General features: G+C 41.1%; 1 protein-coding gene across 2 annotated transcripts in view; it reads right to left on the reverse strand.

Moving 5' to 3' along the window:
- Positions 1-25,156, reverse strand: part of scube1 (signal peptide, CUB domain, EGF-like 1) — a 133,249-nt gene that overhangs the window by 60,588 nt on the left and 47,505 nt on the right. For both annotated transcript variants that reach the window (XM_046071836.1, XM_046071835.1), the window contains exon 4: positions 20,126-20,260. In XM_046071836.1, coding sequence (XP_045927792.1) covers positions 20,126-20,260 — 135 coding nt within the window. The remainder of the gene's footprint in view (positions 1-20,125; positions 20,261-25,156) is intronic.

Below are 25,156 nucleotides of genomic sequence, written 5' to 3' on the forward strand. Positions count from 1 at the left end.
CTGGAGGCTCATCAGGGCCAGAGCTGCATCTATACACTGGGTGAACGTGCGAGGGGGGAGTGCTAGGCCGAACGGAAGAACCCGATACTGGTACGCCGCGCCCCTGAAGGCAAACCTCAGGAACTTCCTGTGAGAGGGACAGATGGAGATGTGGAAATATGCGTCTCGCAGATCTATCGTGACAAACCAACGATGGCGGGGATGGTGAGCATCTTGAACCTGAATCTCCTCAGAGATAGGTTCAGGGACCGCAGATCTAAAATCGGACGCAATCCTCAGTCCTTCTTGGGAACTATGAAGTACCGGCTGTAGAACCCGGACTCCCTGACTGGCGGGGAAGTAAGTTCTATGGCTCCTTTCTCCAGCAGAGAGTGAACTTCTTGTCCCAACACCTGGCTCTGCTCCGCATGCACCGCAGTCCAGACCACCCTGTTGAATCTGGGGGGGCGGACCCGGAACTGCAGCCCTACTCGAAACCTCAGGACCTCTTTCCCCGGGCCCGCCGAGACTGATAGATTGTCCTATCAGTCTCGCTTTGCTTCTGGCTCTGGCGGTAGGAGCTAGACGAGGGCTGAGCTCGTCTCTCCTTGGACGTTGCTGTCCTGGACCCAGACGGGGGAGATACTGCTCAAACGCCTCTCCCTGCGTTTTTATTGTGCCTGCTGAATAGAAAAAAGCTAATGTGTCCTGTGTGCCGGCGTGCTTATATACGCCGTCACACGCTACCGTTCTAGTAACACCAATAAAATTGGAGTAGTTTCATTCATAATTCCGCCCTGCCACGTCCAGAGGCAAGTGTCGTCACTGACGCAGTTCGAGTTCCCTCGAAGGGGAACTTAGGCTCACTACGATCTGAACACCCCCATTGTTAGCAAGTCTGACTTGGTCACGTGGGGATTTGAACCGTGGAACTTTCAGATCTCCAGAGTAGGTGGCTTACTTAATGGTGGCTACTGGTGAGAGGCTGTTTCAACACACCTTCTCACAAGGTGAGGTAGTGACGTCACATGTGCCAGATCAGGATATTATTGTCGGTTTAAATTTAAAACGCTTACAACAGTCAAGATGTTAGTGAGAAAATTCTGAAAAAAAATCACACATCATTCTGCCGGTTTTGGGTGCATTGTAAATTATTTCAGTGGCATTTGATCCAAAACTGAGCTAGAAAGAAAGTGTTGTGCATATTGTACAAGTTATAGCAAGATACTGAAGATCACTGCGGACTCACCGTTTGGACAATCTAAAAACCCTTTGAAACACTTGATATCAGCCATCTGTAGAATGTCTGTGTTGATTTTGATAGAGTTTGAAGAAAGGCTTGTGGAGATATAGATGTTAATTGAATTAGCATATTCTGAAAAATATAGAGTGACTGACCTCTGAATTGACCATAGGTTGCAGTGAGGCAAACGTTTGTCACATACCAGTGGATGTGCTGAAAAACATTTCAGCTCTGTAGGACGTACGGATGATTTTCTTAGTTTTTTTTAAAGTTTGGAATGAGAAATGTCTAGAAATTTACACTTCTTGTAATAAGCCACGCCTGCTTTGAGCAATCATTGCCAAATTTTAAACACCAACTGAGTAGTGATGCACAATTTGACATTTTTAGAACAGAAGACCATTGAAGTAAAAATGCAGATGAATCCAGAGGTTAGAATGATGAAAGAAGTTTGACTCTAAACAAAGCTGTTTTCGAGATAATTTCCAAAAAGTAAAGTTCATTGTTATAGCACCACCATGAGGTCTATGAGTGCCATATTTTTTGCCTGAGTAGTGTGTGGAATTTGCAACGCACCTGCCAATTTTGCAGAGTTTTCGTGCAGCAGCTTTTGCTGGCCAAACACTTTTAGCGGAGAAAAAGAAGAAAGAAAGAAAGAAAGAAAGAAAAAGAAGAAGAATCTGAACAAAAACAAAAGGGCTCCAGCAGCTTTGCTCCAGCAGCTTCGGGACAGTTAACTAGCACGTAAACTCACACGCTTTACAACATGACATCATCAATGTCTTAAGAGTTTTTTTTAGATAGTTTTGAAGTATAAATAGCCAACCTGCGAGAAGTGGTTCATTACACCATAAAAGTAGTCACTTCCTGTTGCCAGCGAGTCTTATAATACATTCAAAATTTGGTGTGGATGTGAGCATTTACACTGAAGTTAAAACAACTTCGTGTTTTATGGCAAATAAATTATTTTGCACCCACGCTGTTCGATGAAAAATCACCGTTTGTAAAACTTTTAATCGTCAATGGGTTTAGACTACACAGCAAAAATTTGAAGTCGGTCGGACTAATTCCCTAGGAGGAGTTTGTTAAAGTACGGAGTGTATAAAAATGGCCGACTTCCTGCTGGGTGTCGCGCATTGCTCCAAGGGGCTTTTTTGTACGTCTCGACATGATACACGTTCCACAGAAATATCGTACACGTAGGTGAAACTCTGTCAGCGAGCCATGCGCGAAACCCATAAAATATGAAATTTTTCACCCCGCCTGAATTATGTGCAAAGTTTGGTTAGTTTTCAAGCACATTTAGGCCCCCAAAATTGAGGTTACTTTGCAGAAAAAAGAAAGAAAAAAAATCCCTTCAGTTTCAATAGGGACCTAATGAAGTGAAAGACTAACAGAAAAAAGAAGAATGAAGTGAAGGAATACGAAAAAAGAGGAATGAATTAAAAGACAGAGAACAAACAGGAATGAGAGAGAAAAATAAATAAATGCCATAAAGGACAGAGAGATAAAAAAGAAGAATGAAGTGAAAAAGAGATGGGTAGAGAGAACAAAAATAGAGGAGGAGAGAGAGGTGGAGAGAGAGAGGCTCAGAGCGGCTCTCCTCCCTGCTTCCTCTGAGGCTGATGAGGAATGAGGTGATGCCGAGTGCCAGCCTCACAACCTGATCTCCTCACCAGGGACACAGACATTTCACAGCTTCAGTCAGCTGTGAAGAAAATATCACGTTAACTTCTGACCATGTCGCAACATTTAAAATGTGAGGAATTTGAAGCACTTACGCAAATACTAACTATAAAAATAAAGTCCCATGATATTAATAAAATACAATTTAACAAAACAGTCTACATATCACTGTGTTGTTTCTAAATCTGCCTTGCAAAAGATACATGTATACAAATGGAAAACGTATTAAAGGAGTTCCGATTTATTAGGACAGTTACACGTTTTGAGTCAACAATGTTGCTTGTGTCAAATAATGCTGGTAATCTTAATCCTAATTTACATTTTAACGCTGTGGTACTTCAGTGCTGTTCCAATACATTTAACACACCTGATCATTTCAGCATTAGTTTTACATTTCATGCTCAGGCTGAATGACTGTGCTTTGGTTATTGTGCATACACACCTTTCCAGCCCATCCTACCCAGATGGCCATTTAGGTCGACTGTGCAGCAACTTATTACGACCATATTTACATTTATTGTTAGTTCACGACCTCTTGTGGCCGTATGACAGGAGCAAAGACAGAAAGTCACGTGACGTACTATAAAAAGGGACAGCAAGACAAGGTGGAAGACTGAGGTTCAAGTCCCATGTGAAACCATATTAAAGTTGACTTATTTAAAGTTTTGTTAAATAACATTACGTAAGTGACTTACATCAAGTGAGTTAAACCACGTGACTTATGTAATGTTCTTTTTTTAAACCCAAACTAGGATCTTTTCCTAAACCTAACCAAACCACCACCATTTTGCTACGTTAACCAAGTGTTTAACATCATGTGACTTACGTCACATATCGCTGGACTGGTACTTTCCAACGGTCGTGTATGTCGTTTTAGGACAATTGACAATTGACCTATTATGTGTATTTGCATTGATAATGTCATTGTCACTGTCATGTTTCTACAACTATGGACACACTCATGTCCAGGGTTTACTGACCACCCCAGAGACAAAAAAGGATTTTGTATTTGTATTTGATAGGGTTGATGGAAATAGCTTTATATTTTGTAACATTCCATGTTGTGTATTTTGTAGTTTAAAAATACTGCAAATGCTTTGTGAGATGTCTACATGATGACATCATAAAAATGTTGCCTCTGATTGGTGCCTACTTAGTAATTTATTACCCCAGACTTGATGAGATCAGAACAGAAAATTCATCAAGACCTGCAGAAGAAGCTCACGGTGAGAAAAGTGTAAGTAAATAAAGCGTTTCAGAGTTGTTGTCAAAATTACTTTATAAAGCCACAAGATGATGTAACTTGGTAAAATGCACACACTGTTATTGTCATTAACAACGTTGTGCTGCAACATCATTAAACAACACATTGTCAACCCATCCACCACTCCTGCTTGTTGTAGCTCAGATGATGCTCAGTAGGCCCTTCATTACCAAACTCCAAGAAAATTAGGATATAATTATGAGTCATTAGCAAACTGTTTGGTTTACCAAGTTTATGGTACCTTGGAAAAGTATTGTTAGTATTTTTGAAATACAGAAATACAGTAGTTTATTTTGATAGATGTCGGTGCTGCTGTATTTTGTAGTTTATTTTGATACACTAGTTGGGATCTTAAAAAAAAAATTTTTTGATGCCCATCCCTGATGGTAGGCACAAATCAATGAAGAACTCCACTTAAAAGGCCTCTTTACAATAAACCTTTCTGCAAAGAACTTTTTTGTCCGTTGTAAACTTTGTGCGACCAGCAAAAAGCTTTCAACTGCGAACAATTCTACATCTAATTAATTGAAGTATCTGCTGAAGCAGCACAGTAACGTGAAACTTGTAGAAAGAAACTCTGGCCACTACTGCCAGTGATGCTTTGATTTGTAGGGAGAGAGAGGCGTTAAGCAACAGTGTATGTTTTTACAAAACATCCATCCATCCATCCATTGTCAACCACATATCCTGCATACAGGGTCACGGGGAGCTGGAGCCAATCCCAGCTGACATCGGGCGAAAGGCGGGGTACACCCTGGACTTTTTACAAAACAAACTGCTCTTAATAAATACATGTGTCGAAAAACAGTTGTTTAAAAGTTGGGATTTACTCACTTTATTTTTAATTTCAGCCGGTGGTGTTAAGAAATGATATATGTTTTGTAAAAACCATACTCCTTCCTGCTGTTATGAATATGGCTAAAAAGTCGGGAGTCTGTAACAAGTAAAGTAATATTATTTCTTTTTTAAGGTGTAATAAGTAAGACTTGCCCAAAACTGTTGCACCATATGCACATACAGTCAGGAATAAAATATGGAACCAGTTCCATAAGTTACGACACCTCAGAGAGGACAGTATGTAGTTAATGTACGATTGTGTTGTACCGTCATTGTCAGTGTTTTTGAAAATGTTTCTCTCCCATGTAAGAAGCAATAGCCTTTCCATTTCCATGAGACTGACATGAAACTCTGACATTTATCGTATCATAGCAGCTTATGATAGCAATGATTTTAATCAATCTTGAAGTGTTTAAGGCTCCATTATCATGGGTAATGTTTGATTCTGTTCACCAGACTGAAAAAAAAGCCCCTCAACCGGCTTCCTCCCCCTCCCTCCACTTTTCCATCCATGCTCTTGTAAATGCCATTTTAATTGAAATCTGTCAGGCGCTGGCTGTGTCTCTCTGTCCCCGCTCTGCTCACACCACACTGCTATAGGTGCTAAGCCATGAATTTCAATGAGAGCTTTTCTTCAACTGACTGCATTGAACTCCTTTAAATAAGGACTGTGCCTTTCTAATAACCCTCCCCAAGCTCTTCTTTAAACACTAGAGGAAACAATCACCACACACACACACACACACACACACACACACACACACCTCCCTCATTCTTTTGCTTTCTCTTTCTGTATCTCACTCTAACTTCACACATGTCGCAGTTTGGAGGGAAACCAGTTGAATTAAAGCACTAAACAGGCAACCGGCCCTGTTCTTCCAGAGCAAACACAACTAAAGCTTGGTAATGAATGGAAGAAAAGTACTGTGTTTAACTTTTGCTTCAGTGAATCTCCCCAAAAATGTATTCGCCTAGAGCAATAACAGAGAGAGGGGACAAGTAGCAAAATGCCCTTTGTGACTGGAAGCAACAGCGTGTATGGAAAATGTGGTCTTAATTTGGAGAAACACTAACAAAGTGCCTTTACGGTTATCTCCTCTATTTACAGTGACTTTAAAGATCACAAGAGATGGCCAGTTGAACTACCTGGAAATCAGTGTTGAAGGAATAAACAAAAGTCAAGACTTCCCTGCAATAATTTACTTTTTTCCCAGGATAACTAGGATATCTAGCTAAAAACGTAACCCCTTGACACCTGAATTTTTTTACAGTAAAAAAATATATTTGTGTTTTCATTTGCTTTCAAGCTGATGTTAAATTAAGTGAAGATAGTTCATTTGTCTTTAGAACATAGAAAAGATATAAATTCAGGCATGATGTAGGTATGATGCAAATTAGCGACAACAGGCATAAATGAGAAACCAGGGCTTGCAAAAGGTTCCTAGGTTCGTATCAAATATGCACCAACAGGCATTGGGGGAATCCATGCGCTATCTTGGCTTGCAGTCTGAAAGGAAGAAGTGTGATGCGAATTCATGACAATCGGCGTCAAGGGGTTAAGGTCGGAGTGGCTATAATGAAGCTAACCTGAGGTTATTAGTGTGTGCAGTGGCAGGGTAGGATTGTCCTTGGAGAAATAGTCCTTGGTGGCTTGAGGATGCGGAGCATTGTTCATGGATATTTGCTTCTAACATTCTTTCTGCACCTTATACTCCAAAAACAAATGAACAGTCCAAATGTCAGTCCTACTGATATGATTCAGGACAGAGGTCTGTCTGATTCAGCCACTTGGTGAATCATCTGCTTAACTTACTTTTACTGATGAGTAAGTCTACAGCCATGCTAGCTGCATTTTAGTAATCAGTTTAATTGATGAATTGTTTCAGCCCTATTAGCAACACAAAGGAGGTTGATCCTACCTGCTAACCCTACCTGGTAGCACATCGGCCATGAGCTTTAGGGTTAGCAGGTCGACATGCAAACAATTACTGACTTAAGTTTAGGCACACACCCCAGTGATGGTTAGGGTAGGGGTAACGGGCTTCGGGGGGGCTTTCAACACCTTTAAGTCAAATGTAGTTAGCTAACTAGCTACTAGCTCTTCAGGTCTACTTTGAAAGCCAAGGGCATCTCATACTTAGGTCAAATAACTACGCTTTGTCAGCCTTTCTGAAAGCGTATTTGACGCCCTGAGATGAGAACAGGCTGGTTAACATAACATTACAATTTAAAACTTTGAATAAGTCACTGTTAACTTTTGCTTTCACACGGGACACAAACTCCGGTATCCTGGGTGAAAGTCCTGTATTTGTTTGACCTATCCCTCAACCCCATCCACCTCCTGACATGGACTTTGTCCTTTATACTTCGTCACCTGACACGGATGTGTATGTTAAAAGCAAGGTGGAGGCAGAGGGGAAACACACTAGGTGAAAGGTCAGGGGATCAAAGTTATTTTAAGTTATTCGCCGAGGATCCCTCTAAGAATTGTTGAGATATTTCAAAAACTACAAAAAAATAACTCATGTGGCTTGAAGAAAGTCAGAGGATACCCAAAGTCATTGAGGTTCATCCCCTGGGGACCATGAATGTCTGTGTCATGGTAAACCACTCTATAGTTGACTGACAGACTGAACGACCGACCATTGTCATAGTCATGCCACTAGCATGGCTAAAATATTTTCCCTAACAGCTAAACTGCAAACTGTCAGTTTAGCATGAAAGGTAACTGGAAAACACTGCAGGTGAAAGGTCAATCACTTATAATACTGTAATAACAACATTCCCGGTATTTCCTGGTATTCGACCCTAATCAGTGGTGACCACATGATGCACTAGTGGGTGTAACAAAAATATCCAACCAATTAAGCCATTACACATTTTAACTAACTATCCCACCTTTCCATCTGTCCATCCTGAAATCCAACTGCCTTGCTCTCCATGAATAATGTCCTGTCCCACCATCCTGTTTCAAAACTACATACAACACATTAACAAGCAGTGACACCATTACAAAGGAGCTTTTCAGATTCAAGAGTCATTTACCAAAAAGCAAAGGTGTAAATCAAACCTGACAGACAAACAACATATAGAATGGACTTGAAATGAATGGATAATCTGTTGCAATGCCTATTTGCTATATCAGCACAACAAAAAACATAATTTTGACAAATGGCTAAAGGCAGTCAAATGTTCACTATGAAGAACAACCTATCTAAAGCTAGTTTTAAGTCCCTGCAAGTTAATTCTCACAGTGTACTGAAATTAACTGAAAATAAAGGCTGCCTAGAAGGAAGGAATATGTCAAAAACTGACGGTGCTCATTGGAAAAATGGTCAGTAGTCATGTAAAGTAAAGTCAATTTGTAGTTAATGAACTACAACCCGCAAAAGCCTTGGTATGGTTCTATAAATACACAAGCAGTGTGGGTACTGTCCTCTGAGCAACAGCTATGGCGTCAAAGCAGCAACATTTACATGGAGGCCAGAGAGCAGGCAAACCAGGGTTCAGAGTGTCATGTCAACAGAGTCCAGCTGCTAACGTTAAAGAGAGGAAAAACTTTTGGGGAACTGTTTGATTCACACAGCCCTTGTTAACTGAAATAGTATGGCTACAAAGCATGTGTGTGAGTGTCAGACCAGTTCCGGCAGATGCAGATGTTAGTTTCCTGTAAAAGGCTGGGAAATGATGAGACAGGAGCACGTTTGCTTCATGCGTGTGTGTGTGTTTTCATTCCTATGAAGTCCCTTCACCATGTTTCCTGTGTTTGCTACTGGATAGCAGCTACACACCAGGTCAGCTACACACCCTCGTATTAAACATTTTCACTGACCAAAGACAAACTCTGGACTAAAAATATGGTGGAGGCAGCTAGGGGGGTGTTGGGGTAACTCATATTTACCTCAAAGAGAGAGAGGAAGAGAGTAATTGCTTAGTTATAGAACTTGTTTTCGAAGTTAAAATCACATGCAGGAATAATATTTAAACAAAGTATTTATAAAATGAAGGAAGAACAAGCTCTAAGGAAGGAAAGCATTAGTCATTTTCAGTCCCCCCCCCCCATGCTCCGATGACCTAGTCTGTATGAGTATGTGTGTGATCCGCCTATAACGGACTGTCATCGTTTCAAGGAAAGTTCACGACGAGGCACAGTGGTAAACACTTTCAGCTTTGCAGCGAAATAGCATCTACGCCGATGCTTGGCAGGGTTGACACACTCACACACAACTAAAAATGGAAAAGCAGCAGAATACTAAGACCCCCACAGTGATGCTAAACTCACAGCATCCAAAGACACATAAACACCAGGATTTTGCCTCCACACACCAGGACCTCTGCAGAAGAGAGGGGGAAGTTAATACAAAACACAAACAGAGGCCACTCCACTTTAAGATTTCACTCTGGACAGGACAAACACTGAAAGATAACACCAACCTCATGCAAAGTCTGCATTATATTTCCCTAAAAGTATTTGAGAAAAACTTTATTGATCTAAAAATGTTTCTTGATTTAGGGAAATTGAACACTTAGCATGTGCATTAATGTATTTTTTATCTACTCAGATCTTTGATGATGACTTTGTGTTAATGTTCAGTTAATGTGTTTATTTACCACTTTGTCTCAGAAAAGAGGAACTGTCAGACTTCATGTCTTAAGCACGGAATATTCATGACAGCCAGAAAAATCATTCTAGATGATATTTACATTTATTGCGACTAGTGACAGGAGCAAAGAAGGAAGTCAGGCAACGTAGTCTAAAGAGCGACAGTCAAAAAGTGACTTACCAAGTAGTTTTGTTGCCTAAACCTAATCAAACCAAGACCGTTTCACAATATTAACCACATGTTTAACATTATGCGACTTATAAGTCATGTGTCTCTGGACTGGTACTTTCCAAAGGTTGTATATGTTGTTTTGGGGAGCAGTCATTTATGTCGCTGTGCTTTCCCATGGTCCTATATGTCGTTTTGGGGAACAATCGTATGTCGTTTTGGGGAGCGATCATATACAGCGTGTTTTTTTGGGCCTATTTTGTTAGCTAAACATTTGGCTGCATCAGAAGGCTGGTGGTAGCTAGCTAAATAAATATTCTACAGTTTTCTGCCAGCTAAAATATGATTCACATACAGACACGTTTGGAATTGTATGCATTGTACACATTACACATACAAGATTTATATCCATGTGTACAATAACAAGTGTCATTGTTTTCTTCATTTACAACCATTTATCATATTTCTTATCAAAAAAAACCTCAAAAGTCAACCAGTGACCTGAATGTAAAGAAAGGTCTCCTCCCCACCAAAATTCAAAAATCTGATCTGAAACCTATCAATCCTATGGAATAATACCAGCCTAGACAACTAAATTGAAATAGTTTTATATGCTTATTTTTCATTGAGTCAAATTCTTAACTTAAAACTCCATTTGTTAGTCAAAACTACCTGCAGGGCTGTTTTATAGACAATATCATCGATATATATATATCTATATATAGATATATATATATACCAGATTAAAACAGAGAGCTTCACCTAATAACTTGCTTCTACACACATTAGTTTCTTAAATTAGAACCGGTTTACAGCCTTTTCTGTTTCAACACATTGAACATGCTATCTTTCACTGATTTAACAAGCTTTTAATCAGATACAGACGCATCTACAAGATTTACAGTATTTGACAGGTGAAGTGTTTCTAGTGTTTGATGATGTTTGTAATTGATGATAACATCCAGGAAGACGGAGCGCCCTGTACTTAAGAGTCCCCACATGCCCCTGGGCTGTCATTAAAAAGCTCCCTGTACCTCCAGTTTCCTGCTTTGGTTTGTTTAAAGTGAGAATTCCTTCTTCATGATGAGAATGTGAATGTCGGCTGCGTGCGAGTTTTTGTGCATGAATCCGTGTCTATGCATCAGTGTCTATATGTGCGTGTGTGTATGTGCGTGTGAGTGCAGCACCAGCCTCAGCCTCAGTCTGCTTCCTCTCCTCACACAACTCCAAATAAACTCATGCAACTTCCATTGGTCCACTCCACCATGTTTGTCTCTCTGTGTTTATTTTTCTCTTTCTCTCCCCCAACATGCACAACCTCCACCATCCCCTACTCCCACAATCCATTGCTCCCTTTGCCTTCCTATCTCTCGATTTTGTGTGAACTATATCATCATTTCAAATAATGGCAACGCTTCACTTTTTGCCCCTGCATTCAGAAGCAGTTTATCCAAATGCAGTTGTAAGCAAGTGTTCATTGATTTGTCAACAACTATAACTCCCCCTGTGGACACCCGGAAATGTAGGCTGCTGTATAAACAGAGACTGATAATATAGTAAGACACAGATGTTATAATATTAAATATGTCTTCATGGAAGAGGTTATAATTCTTGACAAATACCGTCCATTAACAACATTTAAATTATCCTTATATCTACTTATGAGCTGCCGACGGGCCATTTTCAGCTCTGCCGACTCAGCCGTAAATCACACAGAGCCACTGTTTCCCCTCCCGGCGCTGTGCTCTTACCCACAGGCTGAGCAGCAGCTGCCTAATGATTTTTCAAACTGTCTGCTAAAACTCCTGCAGGAGGGCATCTAGAAAATGTAACTTGAAAATAAAACACAATTGAAAATCAGGGACATTTTCTGCAGTATAATAATTGTTTTCTGATCAACATGGGGTTTTTTTTCTTGCCCACAGTCCACTATTAAGAATCGCCCAGTCAACATGTTCCACCATTCCCAGAGACTCAGCGACCAAACAACCTCTTGGAGAGCCAGGCGTCCGCATGAGATGGTGTTAAAAATTCCCAACTTACTGCCAACTCAAACTTTGCCAGGAATTTTGGTGTTGAGCTCAGAAAAGAATTTACAAGCGTATTGTTTTCACTCTGTTTTGGCGGTGGCTACGTTGTCCAAAAGGCACAATTAATAAATCAGACATAGATACAGTCCCAGGCAACTTGGAGGTATCAATTTGTTATCTGATACACTGCAACTAATCAACCTATGCACTGCTGCTGCAAATCACACACAACTGCACAACAGTGACCAATATGGAGCAACTGGAGTTTCATATTCATCCTTTTTATTAAATGACACTAACTCTAAAATTATTGATGGCACGGACTCAGCACAAATTTGTATCCTTTTTCAACTGTAGCAGGTAATCCAAAACTTTCGTTGACAAGCAGAGCCTCCATTTTAGAGATCCCCAAATTTCCCCAAAATGGAAGTGAGCTTCTCCATTCTACATGCATGTCACCATTAGGCCTGTTGTCCATAACTGACTCATGTGGTCGTAGTTCTCCCACATCATGACAGATCAGGAACATTAGCTGGGAGAGTTGTTTCCTTGAGGTTGGGAGCTTGCAGGCCAAAGTCTTCTCGCCTGGATGTGCTTCAGACAGAGCTGTGAAGCACAACAGCGTGGAAACACACCATAATGGAACAAACAATTGTTGCTAGGCTTTATTATGCCCCAGGCGAGTGTCAGGGAGAAAGAAATGAGCCGTGAGCTGACACTTACCATATGCAAAGCAACAATCTGACACAAACTGTCTCTCCTTCTCACACACACACACTGCCTCTCACATACACACACATGCAAAACTTGTGTGTGTAGCAATTTGTATCTAGACTATAATTTGAAAAGCTGGTTGCAGCCCAGAACTCACTACTGTTTCAGTTACGGTGACTGTGGCACATCAAGGCCACAACAAACAGCAGACGGCATGTCTATATCTCCTGCCAAATGTCTTCAGCAGACTGGCTGATAAATAAATAAATAATTGTATTCAGATCTGCATACGATGTTGGAGATGAGCGTGAGGGGTCAACCCACAATGGGAAAAGATGTGACAAGAATGTGACCTATAGATGGTCTGTGTACAAAATCATCTAACCCAAAACTTAGGTGGCCCAGCTGTTGTGTGGTGGTTTGTCAAACATACAAATTCATATTGATACTTCGAACAGTGTGGTCAAAGTTTGGAGATTCACCTCAATTAGATGAATTGAACATCGGTAAAAGTATTCAGAGTGTTTATTTTAGTAATGTTAAAAGGCTCCACTAAAAGTATAAGTCCTGCAAAATCCTGCAAAAGAAAGTATTATCAGCTAAATGTACTTGCATCAAAAGCAATAGTACTCAATCTGCAGAAAATAGCTGGGACCAATATATTATTATATATTACGGTAGAAAAAGCTAAATTTGTTCACTGCAGAGCACTGCGATTTCCTGTAGAGGCTCAAGGTTTTTACTGTCGTATGCACAACAATTCAGAAGCAGTCGTTGGCAATTCTTAGTTCTCAGCTCCATCAAACACTGTTCATACACATATGTATATAATAACAAAAAAAACACTTACATTAAATTCTAATTAGAATCTAAAACAGTTGATCACAATTACTTAAACCAACTCTGAGTATCTTCAGTCTGAGTTGAGCGTGTGTGTGGGCAATAAAAAAAGTCATAATCAATGGAGGTCGAAAACTATGATTCACCATGGCAATGGTTAAACAAAGAGCAGAGAATTATGAGGTCACCTCCTTCAGATTTGGTCCTGCATCCAGCTCCCTACAAAACTCTCACGGCGTCCTCATGGTTAACACTGTTTTCTAACAATCATTGCACTTAGTTGTGGCATTACGCTGATGTGGTGACCGTGTTATCGTTATCAGCACAGTGCTCCAGGAAAGATGGTACAAATGTCCAGAGAAGAAGAAAATAGCAGTTGCAAATGGTAGTCTGCTCTGTGCACCTCTACATGTGTGACTGCATGTAACAAAGCCAGAGTGTGTGGTTTACACCGGTGAAATGACACAGGGCGGTGCTGAGTCCCAGGTCACTGAGCTTTATGATGAGCTTGGAGTGCACTTCTGGAACAATGGCTGAGTCCATTATGAAAGGGTCAGATCATTCACTATTCACAATATGCATGCCACGCAAGCCACTCAAGTGTCTTTGAAAATCATAATATCACAGTTCTTTGTGTGATGCTGAACATCTTGCTCCTGAGTTCGTGAAAAGGTGCTGTCCACCAACGATCTGATGTGGAAAGGTTGTTCCCTATTTTATTGTATGACAGGGTTTACATGTGTGGCATGCATATTGTGAATGGTCTGTACTTGTATAGCTCCTTTCTTGTCTTTGCAACCACATAGACACGCGCTTTTACACTACACCACATTCACCCCATTCATACACTGAGGCAGAGGTTAAGGTGTCATCTGCCATCAGAACAGAAATACACATTCATACAAATTCACACAACGATGGAACAGCCATCTGGAGCAATTTGGGGTTCAGTATCTTACATGCAGACTGGGTGAACCGGATATCAAACCACCGACCTTCTGATAAGTGGACGACCGCTCTATCCCCTGAGCCACAGCCGCCCCAAGAACAAGACAAAATATAATAACAAAAGAAAAGAAAAACTAAAAGTTAAGGAGGAGCTAGAAACACATTAGTTGTTCCCAGTGCCATTTCTTTTCTTGGTCGATGGTGGAAATAATTTTAACCATTTAGATACAGTTAAGCATTATTTACAGCGCCACCATGTGGCTGATTGAGTTCATATTTCTATGGAAGCTGATGCACACCATTTCCAGTTATTCCCCCAAGTTTCATGTTTCTAGCTCATTCCAGCTCACGGGAATTTGAGCCGGCGCGGCAGACAACAAATAATAATAATAATAATAATAATAATAATAACTAAAACACACAAAAACAATAATAAAGTAACACACTAGACATACAAAGCAAAGTATACCTCAAGTACAGTACTTGAGTAAATATACTAATACCACCACATATATATACACACTACTCAAAATATTTAAGGAAACATTTAATCGCACATCAGATCTCCATGAGCAAAATAGTTGGAAGTTTAAAATCTTTACTGTAAATTGTAAAAAAGAATAAAATGGACGGATTCAAAATCACACCGAAAAATTAAAGTCAAAAACTGAAATCACAGGCTGATCCAACTTGCATGAGTTTCATGAAGACAACTCATAATGTGACTCAGGAGTGTGTATGGCCCCCATGTCTGGGCATGCTCCTGATGCAATGGAGGATGGTGTCCTTCAGGATCCCCTCTCAGACGTGGATCAGGGCATCAGTGAGCTCCTGGACAGTCAGTGGCGCTACTTGGGGAAGGAAGGCTGATAATGTCCCAGAGGTTCTCAGTTGGATTTAGGTCTGAGGAATGTGAGGGGCAGTCAATGGCATCAATGCCTGTCATCATCCAGGAAGTGACTACACACAAAGGCCACATGAGGCCAGGCATTGTCCTGCACCATGAGAAACCCAGGACCACTGTGCCAGAGTAATGTCTGACAAAGGCTCTAAGGATTTCAGTATCTAACAGCAGTCAAGGTGCCATTGGCTAGCACGTGGAGGTCAGGTGTTGTGGAATTCTGCTATTCTCTGGACAATGCCAATCAGACTGCATGGTAGTGAGCTATGAGCACAGATCTCACTAGAGGACGTCGGGCCCTCATGCCACCCTCAGGGAGTCTCTTTCTGACAGTTAGGTCAGAAACATGCACACCAGTAGCTCACTGGAGGCCATTTTGTTATACACCAACACACACACATAAACACACACAGTACTGTGCAAAAGTAGGCAGATGTGTGAAAATGCTGTAAAGTTAGAATGCCTTCAAAAATAGATGTTGTTCAACAGATTATATTTTGTTGTTAATAGATTATATTTATCAGTTAACAAAATGCATTTAGTTGCAAGTTAGTGAACAGCAGAAAAGTCAAAATCAAATTTTTTTTGGTGTGACTACCCTTTGCCTTCAAACAGCATCAAGTCTTCTAGGTACACCCGCACAGTTTTTGAAGGAACTCAAAACTGCAGGTAGGTAGGACCCAAACATCTTGGAGAACCCCTCACAGTCCTTCTGTGGATTTAGGCAGCCTTAGTTGCTTCCCTCTTCATTTAATCCCAGACAGACAGACAGACAGATGTTGAGATCAGGGCTCAATGTTTCACTGCTGCCTGAAGACACTCATTCTTGTACCTCTCTCCAGCCCTTAAGTGAAATATTGAAATATTCCAAATGCTGACTCATCAGTCCAGAGCACCTGCTGCCATTTTCTGCACCCCAGTTCCTGTGTTGCAGTGCATACACTGCAAAAACTGAACTCTCAATAACAAGGGAAAAAAGCATTAAAATGGGGAAAATATTACTTAAAATAAGCAAAATTATTAAAAAAAACTTGAAACAAGTGAAATTCTCTGACATAAAAGCCGCCTGGTAAGTATATTTTGCCTTCAATTATGATAATTAATCTTACTAAGAATTTAGTTTTTGCAGTGTAGTTGAATAGCTAGGCCTTGTTTCCATGATGGAGGTATGGCAAGTCTTCCATGAAGACCACTTCTGACCAGACTTCTCCAGACTAGATGGTGTACCAGGGTCCCACTGTTTTAGAAGAAGAAGATATACTTTATATGTTTTCTGCAGCTCGGAGCCGATGGCCCTGCTGGACATCTTCTGATTGTGAATGGAAGTAAGCGTCTTTGGCCGACCACTGCGTCTACAGTCCTCAGTGTCCCCTGTTTCTTGGTGCTTCTTCAAAAGAGCTTGGACAGCACATCTGGAAACCCCTGTCTGCCTGGGAGAGACCTTGCTGATGCAGTATAACTACCTTGTGTCTTGTTGCTGTGCTCAGTCTTGTCAAGGTGTGAGTTCGACAGTAAACGCTCCTCAGCAGCCTCACCTTGTTAGCTTGTTAGCTTGTTAGCTTGGCTGTTCCTCACCCAGTTGTGTTCCTCCTACACAGCTGTTTCTGTTTCACTTGATGATTGTGTTTCAACCTACATCTTGAATTGGTGATCATTAGCACCTAGAAGAACCGATGCTGTTTGAAGACAAAGGGTGCTCACACCAAATATTAATTTTATTTTTTCTAATGTTTACTCTTTTTGCATTTTGTTAATTGTAACATTCACTCTATTAACATTTTTGTGTAAAGTACATCCAGGGGTTTTGGGGACATTAAAAGTGACAATGAATCTCCAGTCCACTTAAATTTTGTAAGCTGTCAGATCGATGCACTGTCTTTATACAGCTATGTTGGTGTGTCAGAGATTCTAAGACAGTGGATGCAAAAAAGTGTAGAATAATGAGTTTATAAGGGAAGGTGGGAAAAAAGTGGGACTCCGGGATGCTGAGGCTATTCCTGTGCAGGAGAGGGCGAGGAGACAAGTGTCTGATTGAGGATCTCTGGGGGTGGAGAGCTGTGTGGTTGTGGTTAAAGCCTCAGAACAGCCTGCCAGAGCAGGGCAACAGGGAGATCCCACAAGCATCTTCATTGCTTGTTTACCATGAAATCTCTCTGACAGCAGCAGGGATTACTGTTAACACAGTGGACATAAGGAACAGGGAAGAGGGTGGGTAGATATGGAAGACCTAGAGAGCTTTGCTTGTGAGTGGAATTTGATATGTAGGCCTTATTGGATTTAACATGTATTTTTTATGGTTTAAAAGGGGAAATAGGTCCATTTGATGGTCTAATTGATTGGTAAAACTTTGCTAATCTACCATACAAATAAAAGGAACTCTTAACAGCTGTCACCTGAAAAGTTTCCCCCCTTGTGCTATCCTGAAAAAAAGTAGAGAAGAGGAAAGAAGGGAGAGGGAAAGCAGGATATATTCACATGCTGGTTCATGGGGTTTCCAGTGAGTAAACACACTTCTATTTCTGCAACTCTTTCACCTCTTTCTCTGAATGTCTTCACAGAGAATCCTCTATCATCCTGACACTGGCTCCCAACACGGATTAAAGAGGGAGAGGATAAAGGAGAGGTCACTCTGTTGCTGCCTATTCCTCTATTTGATCTCTTTCACCTCCCCCTCAGTCTTCATCCCTCTCTACATTCCTCTAGCGTCTCCTTTTTGTCCAGTTGCAAAGATGACAGATGTCCTCTCATGTGCCTTTGATGCATGCCACACTGTCCCCATTCACAGTGAGTGAGTATTGTGCTTAGAGAATGTGTGTGTGAGGGTGGAGGGAAGGAGAAGGCCACGCCTCCTCACCTCTGGATCACAGCTGACAGACTGAGCCAATAAATTAAATGTGACAGGCATAATGGGTCAGGGATGCCAGAGTAGTGGGGTCAAACACTTTTAAGAAATCGAACCAGCATGAAATGGAGGCCAAACATGCATGTCACAAGTCACATACAGTATCACGCCCAGTGTCTGTCACTGCCACTGTGGGTGTGGAGTGTGACTGACCAAGCCAGAGGCATGATGTCAGTGGTCTGAAATCCCAAGTCTCCTTGTGATCCAGAAAGCCTGTTACTGGGTCATGCACAAGGGAGGTTTTATGTTTTGAGTCGATCGCAAAAAGTAGGGATGTAAAAAAGGCGAGATTGTTTTAAAATGAGACTGAAGTGGCTTCATGTTCAAAAGGATCAAACTTCATATAGATTTACTCATGAGTTTGATCGCCATGCAAGTGAAACTGCAACTTGTAAGGGAAGGCGGTTTTAGCCGGCATGTTTTTGCTATTCTTAGTAACTTAGCTTCTTTCTTATTTCACTGTTTTAATTATACTTCATTCTCCATCTAAATTATCACTCACTTATTGAATTTGCCTCCTTCAGTTCTCTTCACACTCACAGACCTAACGTACCTCTGCTGCAAACACGCCATTACCAGAACCAGCTAAACTCGCCTCCACTCTACTCGGTTTGGCCGTGCTCCGTTTTCCATTGCAGATAGGACCCAGAGATAGGACCCCTCAATGTAGCTGGTCGTCATAGCAATGCCACACACACAACTGCCGCGACATAACGTTCAATGCGACACACACACACACACCAGCGACCCACACAGCTTTCTCTTTATTTAAGTTAAAACGTTTCAACATTACTCAGAATGTAAAGACAGATAAGACGGAGGTGATACGAAAAAAGTACCCGGTAGCAACAAGTACAAATTTGTACCAAAAAAAGGTGAGTAGAGTCGAGGCCAGTTGAGCTGGTACCGTGCAGTGGAAAATGGGTTTTGCCGTCTCTCTCTCCCTGTATGTCCGCTTCGGTGACTTTCTCCATCAGTAGTAGGCTAGGCTGTTTAAAGCCACCGAAAGCTGAGCTGCATGCAGACGCAGAGGGAGGTGCCGGGCTGCGCGGTGAGGGAGAGAGAGCAGCAAACGCTGGCAGGACTTTACGCAAACGTTAATTAACTCAACATCAAACTATATCGGTATAAACGGTATTGTCTAATTTCATATCTTTTGAAATTATATCAGTATACATTATATACCAATATACCGCCCAGTCTTAACACACAGCAATGTTTTGAGCTAAACATTTTAGCATGTTAACTTGCTGATAATGTCAATGCTAAAATGCTGATGTTTAGCATGTCTAATGCTAACCATGTTCACCATGTTAGTTTATCATATTTGCTAAAAAGAGTCCTGCTGAGGCTGATGGGAATGACATTAGTATTGCAGGTATTTGGTAATAAATTACTAATACTTTTTTTTTTAACCTGATAATGGTCCTACATATATGCAGTCACGGGATCTCCAAAATTAATACAATTCATCCTGAGTGGGACACTAATATCAATTCATTGAAATCCATGCATTACTTGGTGAGATATATTTCACACAAAACCATTATTTCATGGTGGAGGAAAAGTCAGGGGATCACCAAAGTCATTTGGTTTCATCCATCCATGGATATATGTATGTACGTAATATCATGGCCATCCATCCAGTAATTGTTGAGATTTTTTGACGAAAGTGGTGGACCAGCGGATATTGCCAACCCTAGCTCTGGATGCATTGCTAACAACAGTTTAAAATTAAATGTTTTGTTTTGTTTTGCATAGAAGAATACCCACCAACATGCCTGGTACTGCAAATGTAGTGTCCCCCTTTGAATGCTTTTTTTTGCTCAGATGTTCATTATAATCATAAGAAATAGGCACTTTATTTCCACTGTCTTTACGATAACAAAAAATAAAATCCAGTACCTTGAAATAAACCTTTGCTCTCCCAAATTATCATCATTTTCATAAACTTGAAGAAAACAGCTCACACTCTCTCACAGTAGACTCTTTCTCTGTTCCAGTCTTACCGTCAGAGCGGTGGATGCAGGTATGCTGGTTGTCACTCAGGAAGAAGCCCTCTGTGCATTGACACTCGTAGCTCCCCATGGTGTTGACACAAACTTGCTGGCATCCACCGTTGTTGTCCAGACACTCGTCCACATCTGTTACAATGGAGAGACAAAGACAGAGAGATGAAGGAGAGGGCGAGAGATAAAGTCAGCCATGGCAGCTTGGTGGAATAGCAGCAAATTATGCTTCACAATCAAACATGTGTCAGTGAAATGTCTGATGAGGGAGATGACACAGATGGCAGACTGGGTGTCCCAGCAGGCGTCTGATCCTGGCACCATAGATGACTGAATCAAACTCCTGGCACTAGGTGGTAACAGGGGTCTGACAACGTGAGCAACTACAGTATGTGCTGCTGGTGCACTAGTGTGTTTATAGGGCCCCACTACGCTGCTGAAAGGCCAGTAAATTTCCAATGGGGCATTTTGATGGGGCTGAAGTGAACTGCAAACATCTAACACCCTTGGCTGACTTTAACAGGGACCAAACAGGGCTGTCTGTGTATGTGGGTGTGTGTGTGTACCCAGTGCCTGACCAGGATAACTTTGCATTGTGTTTAGTCTGAGCTGAGGTTCTGAGGTTGACCTGGCAGATGGTGCAGACAGGTTACACAAACATAGACATACTGTGGAGACAAAAAAGACAGACACAAAGACAAAAGCACACAAACCGGACAAGGTGTCCAGCCTTGTTCTACCTGAGCCTATATGTGCTCTGTCTAATGGTTAGACTTCAAGCTAGTTTTAAGCAATATATGGAATTAAGAGGCTAAAGTACAGAGCTCCATTTCAAAGCTAAGCTTAAATGAGACTCGGTCATTCAACATGTTGTCAGACCACCTGAAGGCAAAAGTGTTTACTCCTGTTCTGAATGGCCATACTCAAAGGAAGGGAGACATGATTTGGACAGTCTCTCCTGGAAGACGTTGCACCGTATAAAAGTTGATGGAAGCAGTGATGTAAAGAATGAAATAGTGAGCTTGAGAGAGACGATGAAACCCTTAATATTTCCTCACCTCCGCACAACTGACCTATCAGTGTTTGACGTGTCCAATGTTGGATACAACTGCCCCTGTTCTGATGTCAGAAAGTAATTCATTTGAAGCATACTTTACCCTTAATAAACCTCAAAGCCATTTGCTAAATGCTAACAAGCAATGGCAGCTGTCAGTTTATTAGAGTAAATATATCTCCACTCTATTCATAGATACCACTGAGTGAAGGGACAGAGAACTCCAGCAGCAATATCCTCCAGTATGAAGGATCAAATGTCACTTCAAATTCTGTCTTTCTCTCCCATCCACCCACAGAACCTTGCTCCACCTCACTATCCACACCCTGGTTTTTGACTCCCGACAGTCACCTTAGAACTGCCTGAAATCTGCAGCATGGAGTAAGATAGGTTATGTAAAATTGGGTTTTCCTTCTAGTCCTATTTTAAATGTAAAGAGTTCTGGAACTGTACAGTACCACTAAAGAGCGGGCTTTCAAGCACAATGTCATCATGATCCCTGGTTTACCTTCAACTGTCTGTGTTTTGGGTATCTGCTGCTACTGCAGCCTGTAAGTCATTCATACAAACATACAAAAACACATACAGACACAAGAAACTGCCCCAAATGGCTCCTAAGGTTCACAACCACAGACCTGATGTATCATGATGCGTAATGCCATGTTACATCAAGACAGATCATGACGCGACATGACCTAATATGATTTGCACTTTATCTACTGCGAACAGCTTACATACACAGGCCTGGTCCTGGCTTAGTCATGTTGGAATTGCCCATATGTTTAACCAACAATCTCCCTGTCCTGGCTTTAGTGGACTAAGAGGTTGATGAGAGTTTTTTGGACGCTTATCTAGTTTCTCAAGCAGGCATTGAGACTGAGGCGCCCTCCACTCCTCTCCAAACTAACGCCCTGAATGGGAACTCCTCTGTCTCATCACTCACTGGATCAAGCCCTTGAACCTGCTCCTGGTCAGCAGCTATCTGGAAAAATATAATACTGTCCATCAAGCCCTTAATTTCACTTACCAATATGAAAGGCATTAAAGTGAAATTCTTTAATTACTTGGCTCGTTTTCTGATCTGACCTATCAGTAGGACAACATAATTTATATGTGTCTTTAAAAACCACTACAAGCCACTGATGAAAAATAAATCAGTTTTATGATGTGACAATGGTATGGTCAATTTGGGTTAGGTAAGGAGACTGTCTGCAGGGCACTGGCACAAGTCATATTTCATTTAAAAGAAAGATTGTGGTTTGTGTTACAATAAGTGCTTTGTTAAGTTAAGGTACCTGTATATCTCAGCTCCTGACACTTACTGTGGGGTTTTCATTTGTGGCTTTACCTGGAAATTAATTTCTCAACTTTTAGAAGGTGGCGGTGGGCTTGTTAAACCCCTGCAGAGAGGACGAAGCCTTTAAGAGCCTTGTTAACAGTGTGTGGAGAGAGAGGGAATACTTTACAATCATGTTAACCCTGATGGCAGAGACAAAGAGGGGGAGGAGGAGGGCAGGAGTGGAGGAAAACACCAGTGTTTTGCTCTTAATCTTGAACATTAAACTTGGTGTCTCTTCTTTTATTTGCTCCATCTTCTCCTGCTTGGAGAGCCAGTAAAATAGATAAACCATCCACAAGCCAAAAAATACATTTATTTTGTCAAGATGGTCTTCTTTCCTTCTCCATGTTCTCCTCCTTCTCATTTTCTGTTTACTGAAGCAGCCTCAACATGGATTTAACGAGAAAGAGATCAGCTCCAAGGGGACCTTAAAAAAATAGGCACAAAACAGGCGCCAGCACTGATGCTCATCCAGTTACACAGCCCTAGACTGAGTTCATTTAAGAGGAATGGAGGCCAAAAAACAGAGGATAGAAAGAGAGTGGTTGCGCACAGTGCAGAGATGAACAGATACCGCTGTAGCACCATAGACAACACAGCTGTGTAGGTGGGAGTTACTGTATACAGCTGTAAGAGCCTCTGCAAAACACTTGCCAACTGCTGAATCTACTGTATCTTTTTATTTGCTGAGGTCTGCCTCTGTACCACAGTTACCCAACTCTTGGTTCATGCTGTGCTGTGATGTCCAGCATGCTGTCTGAGAGCTTGTGTTCCTGCTTCTAGATGGAAAACTATAGTAATGTAGGGGCTATCTTTGTGATTCCACAGGCAAATTAAACTATAAGCATTCAGGGTTTCAGGTGTACTTTAATGTGTACTTTAATTCAGCCCATCCAAGATAGAGGCACACCTACAACTTCAGTTCCAAAAAAATCGAGTTTTTCCAGAACATTTTGTGATTTGATTTGAGGATTGTGGTCCGTGTGATTTACACTCATGCCCCCCTAACTAACCACTAAGATTCCAACCTTACCAAAACCTGGGAATTATAATTCAATACCAACTTTCCAACTTTGCAGACATGTTTGAGTTCAAATCCTGGTAACTGCAGAGCTGCCCACAAATCCAGTCAGCTGTATGTCCATCATTTTTACTGAATGAATAAGAGTGCTATTAAACTTAATGATGACTTAATTCTGTCCTGGACTCGTACATCCATAAACCTCCAGTTCATGTGTAAATATACTGGTGTATTAGAACTGCAGAAGTCATTGTGTCCTTACTGAACTCTGGGCTGTGTTTTCATTTCATTTCTTAACACCGTTTCAGGCAAATCTCATGGTTTAACGGATGTCATTAATATGACTGATGTATTTCATTTTCAAGCTGGAGGGGGAGAGAGAGAGAAAGAAAGAAGAAATGCAGCCAACATTTCTGAATAAACACTGGCCACGGGGTGATTTTGCAAGTTTCAACCAGAGCCTCTCTGTTTTGTTTTATTGTGCTTGTTTAAACTTGCGTAAAATTTTGTTTAGACACAACAAGGATGTGCATGACACATCAGAGCGGAGGACGACGGGGCCGTGAGAGGCTGGAGGAAGACAGAGCAAGGGAGGTGGGGAGAAGATAGGAAGGGAGATAGAGGTGTTGGAACCTCACTTTATGGAGACAAAGAAGTGGCCTACATGTCGAGCCATAAGCCTGACTATGTGACCTGCATGGAACATAAAAAGCCTGTAAACAAAGAAAGCGCGCCCAAATCTCTCTGTCTGTTACAGTTTTTCTCAGTCGCTTTGGTGCTTTTCTCGCAGCAAGGTTGTGGAATCTGTCAAAATGTTGATGCTTTCCTCTCTCCTCCTGTCGCTTTCTGCAGGTGTTTCTGCCTCCGGGGCTGTGGAGTCTGGATCTGTGGTTGCAAGCCACCTACTGTTACCAGGCTCCTGCTCCACTGCTACAATAAGTCTTATTAGCCTTATTATTATTATTATTATCATTATTATTGCTATCATTATTAGTACTATTATTATTAGTAGTATTTTTATTTATATTTGTATTATTACCACTACCATTACTTTACATTTATTTACTTATTTTACATATTCAGCTAATATGAGACTCCAGCAGCTTGACTGAGACAAATCAAGTTGTCTTTTTGTGTAAATATTCCTTTTTGTGTTTCCTAAGACAGTTTTTCCCTGTTGAGCTTTTCGTACCAAAAACATAAGATGGCCACTTTAATTGTCTAACTCTGAGCCAGATAGATAGATAGATAGATAGATAGACAGATAGACAGATAAACAGATAGATAGACAGATAGACAGATAGATAGATAGACAGATAGATAGATAGATAGACAGATAGATAGATAGATAGATAGATAGATAGATAGATAGACAGATAGATAGATAGATAGATAGATAGACAGATAGATAGATAGATAGACAGATAGATAGATAGACAGATAGATAGATAGATAGATAGATAGATAGATAGATGATAGATAGACAGATAGATAGATAGACAGATAGACAGATAGACAGACAGATAGACAGATAGATAGATAGATAGATAGACAGATAGATAGATAGATAGATAGATAGATAGATAGACAGATAGACAGATAGATAGATAGATAGAT

This window comes from Micropterus dolomieu, linkage group LG16 (assembly GCF_021292245.1).
Source record: "Micropterus dolomieu isolate WLL.071019.BEF.003 ecotype Adirondacks linkage group LG16, ASM2129224v1, whole genome shotgun sequence".
Taxonomy (NCBI): Eukaryota; Metazoa; Chordata; class Actinopteri; order Centrarchiformes; family Centrarchidae; genus Micropterus; species Micropterus dolomieu.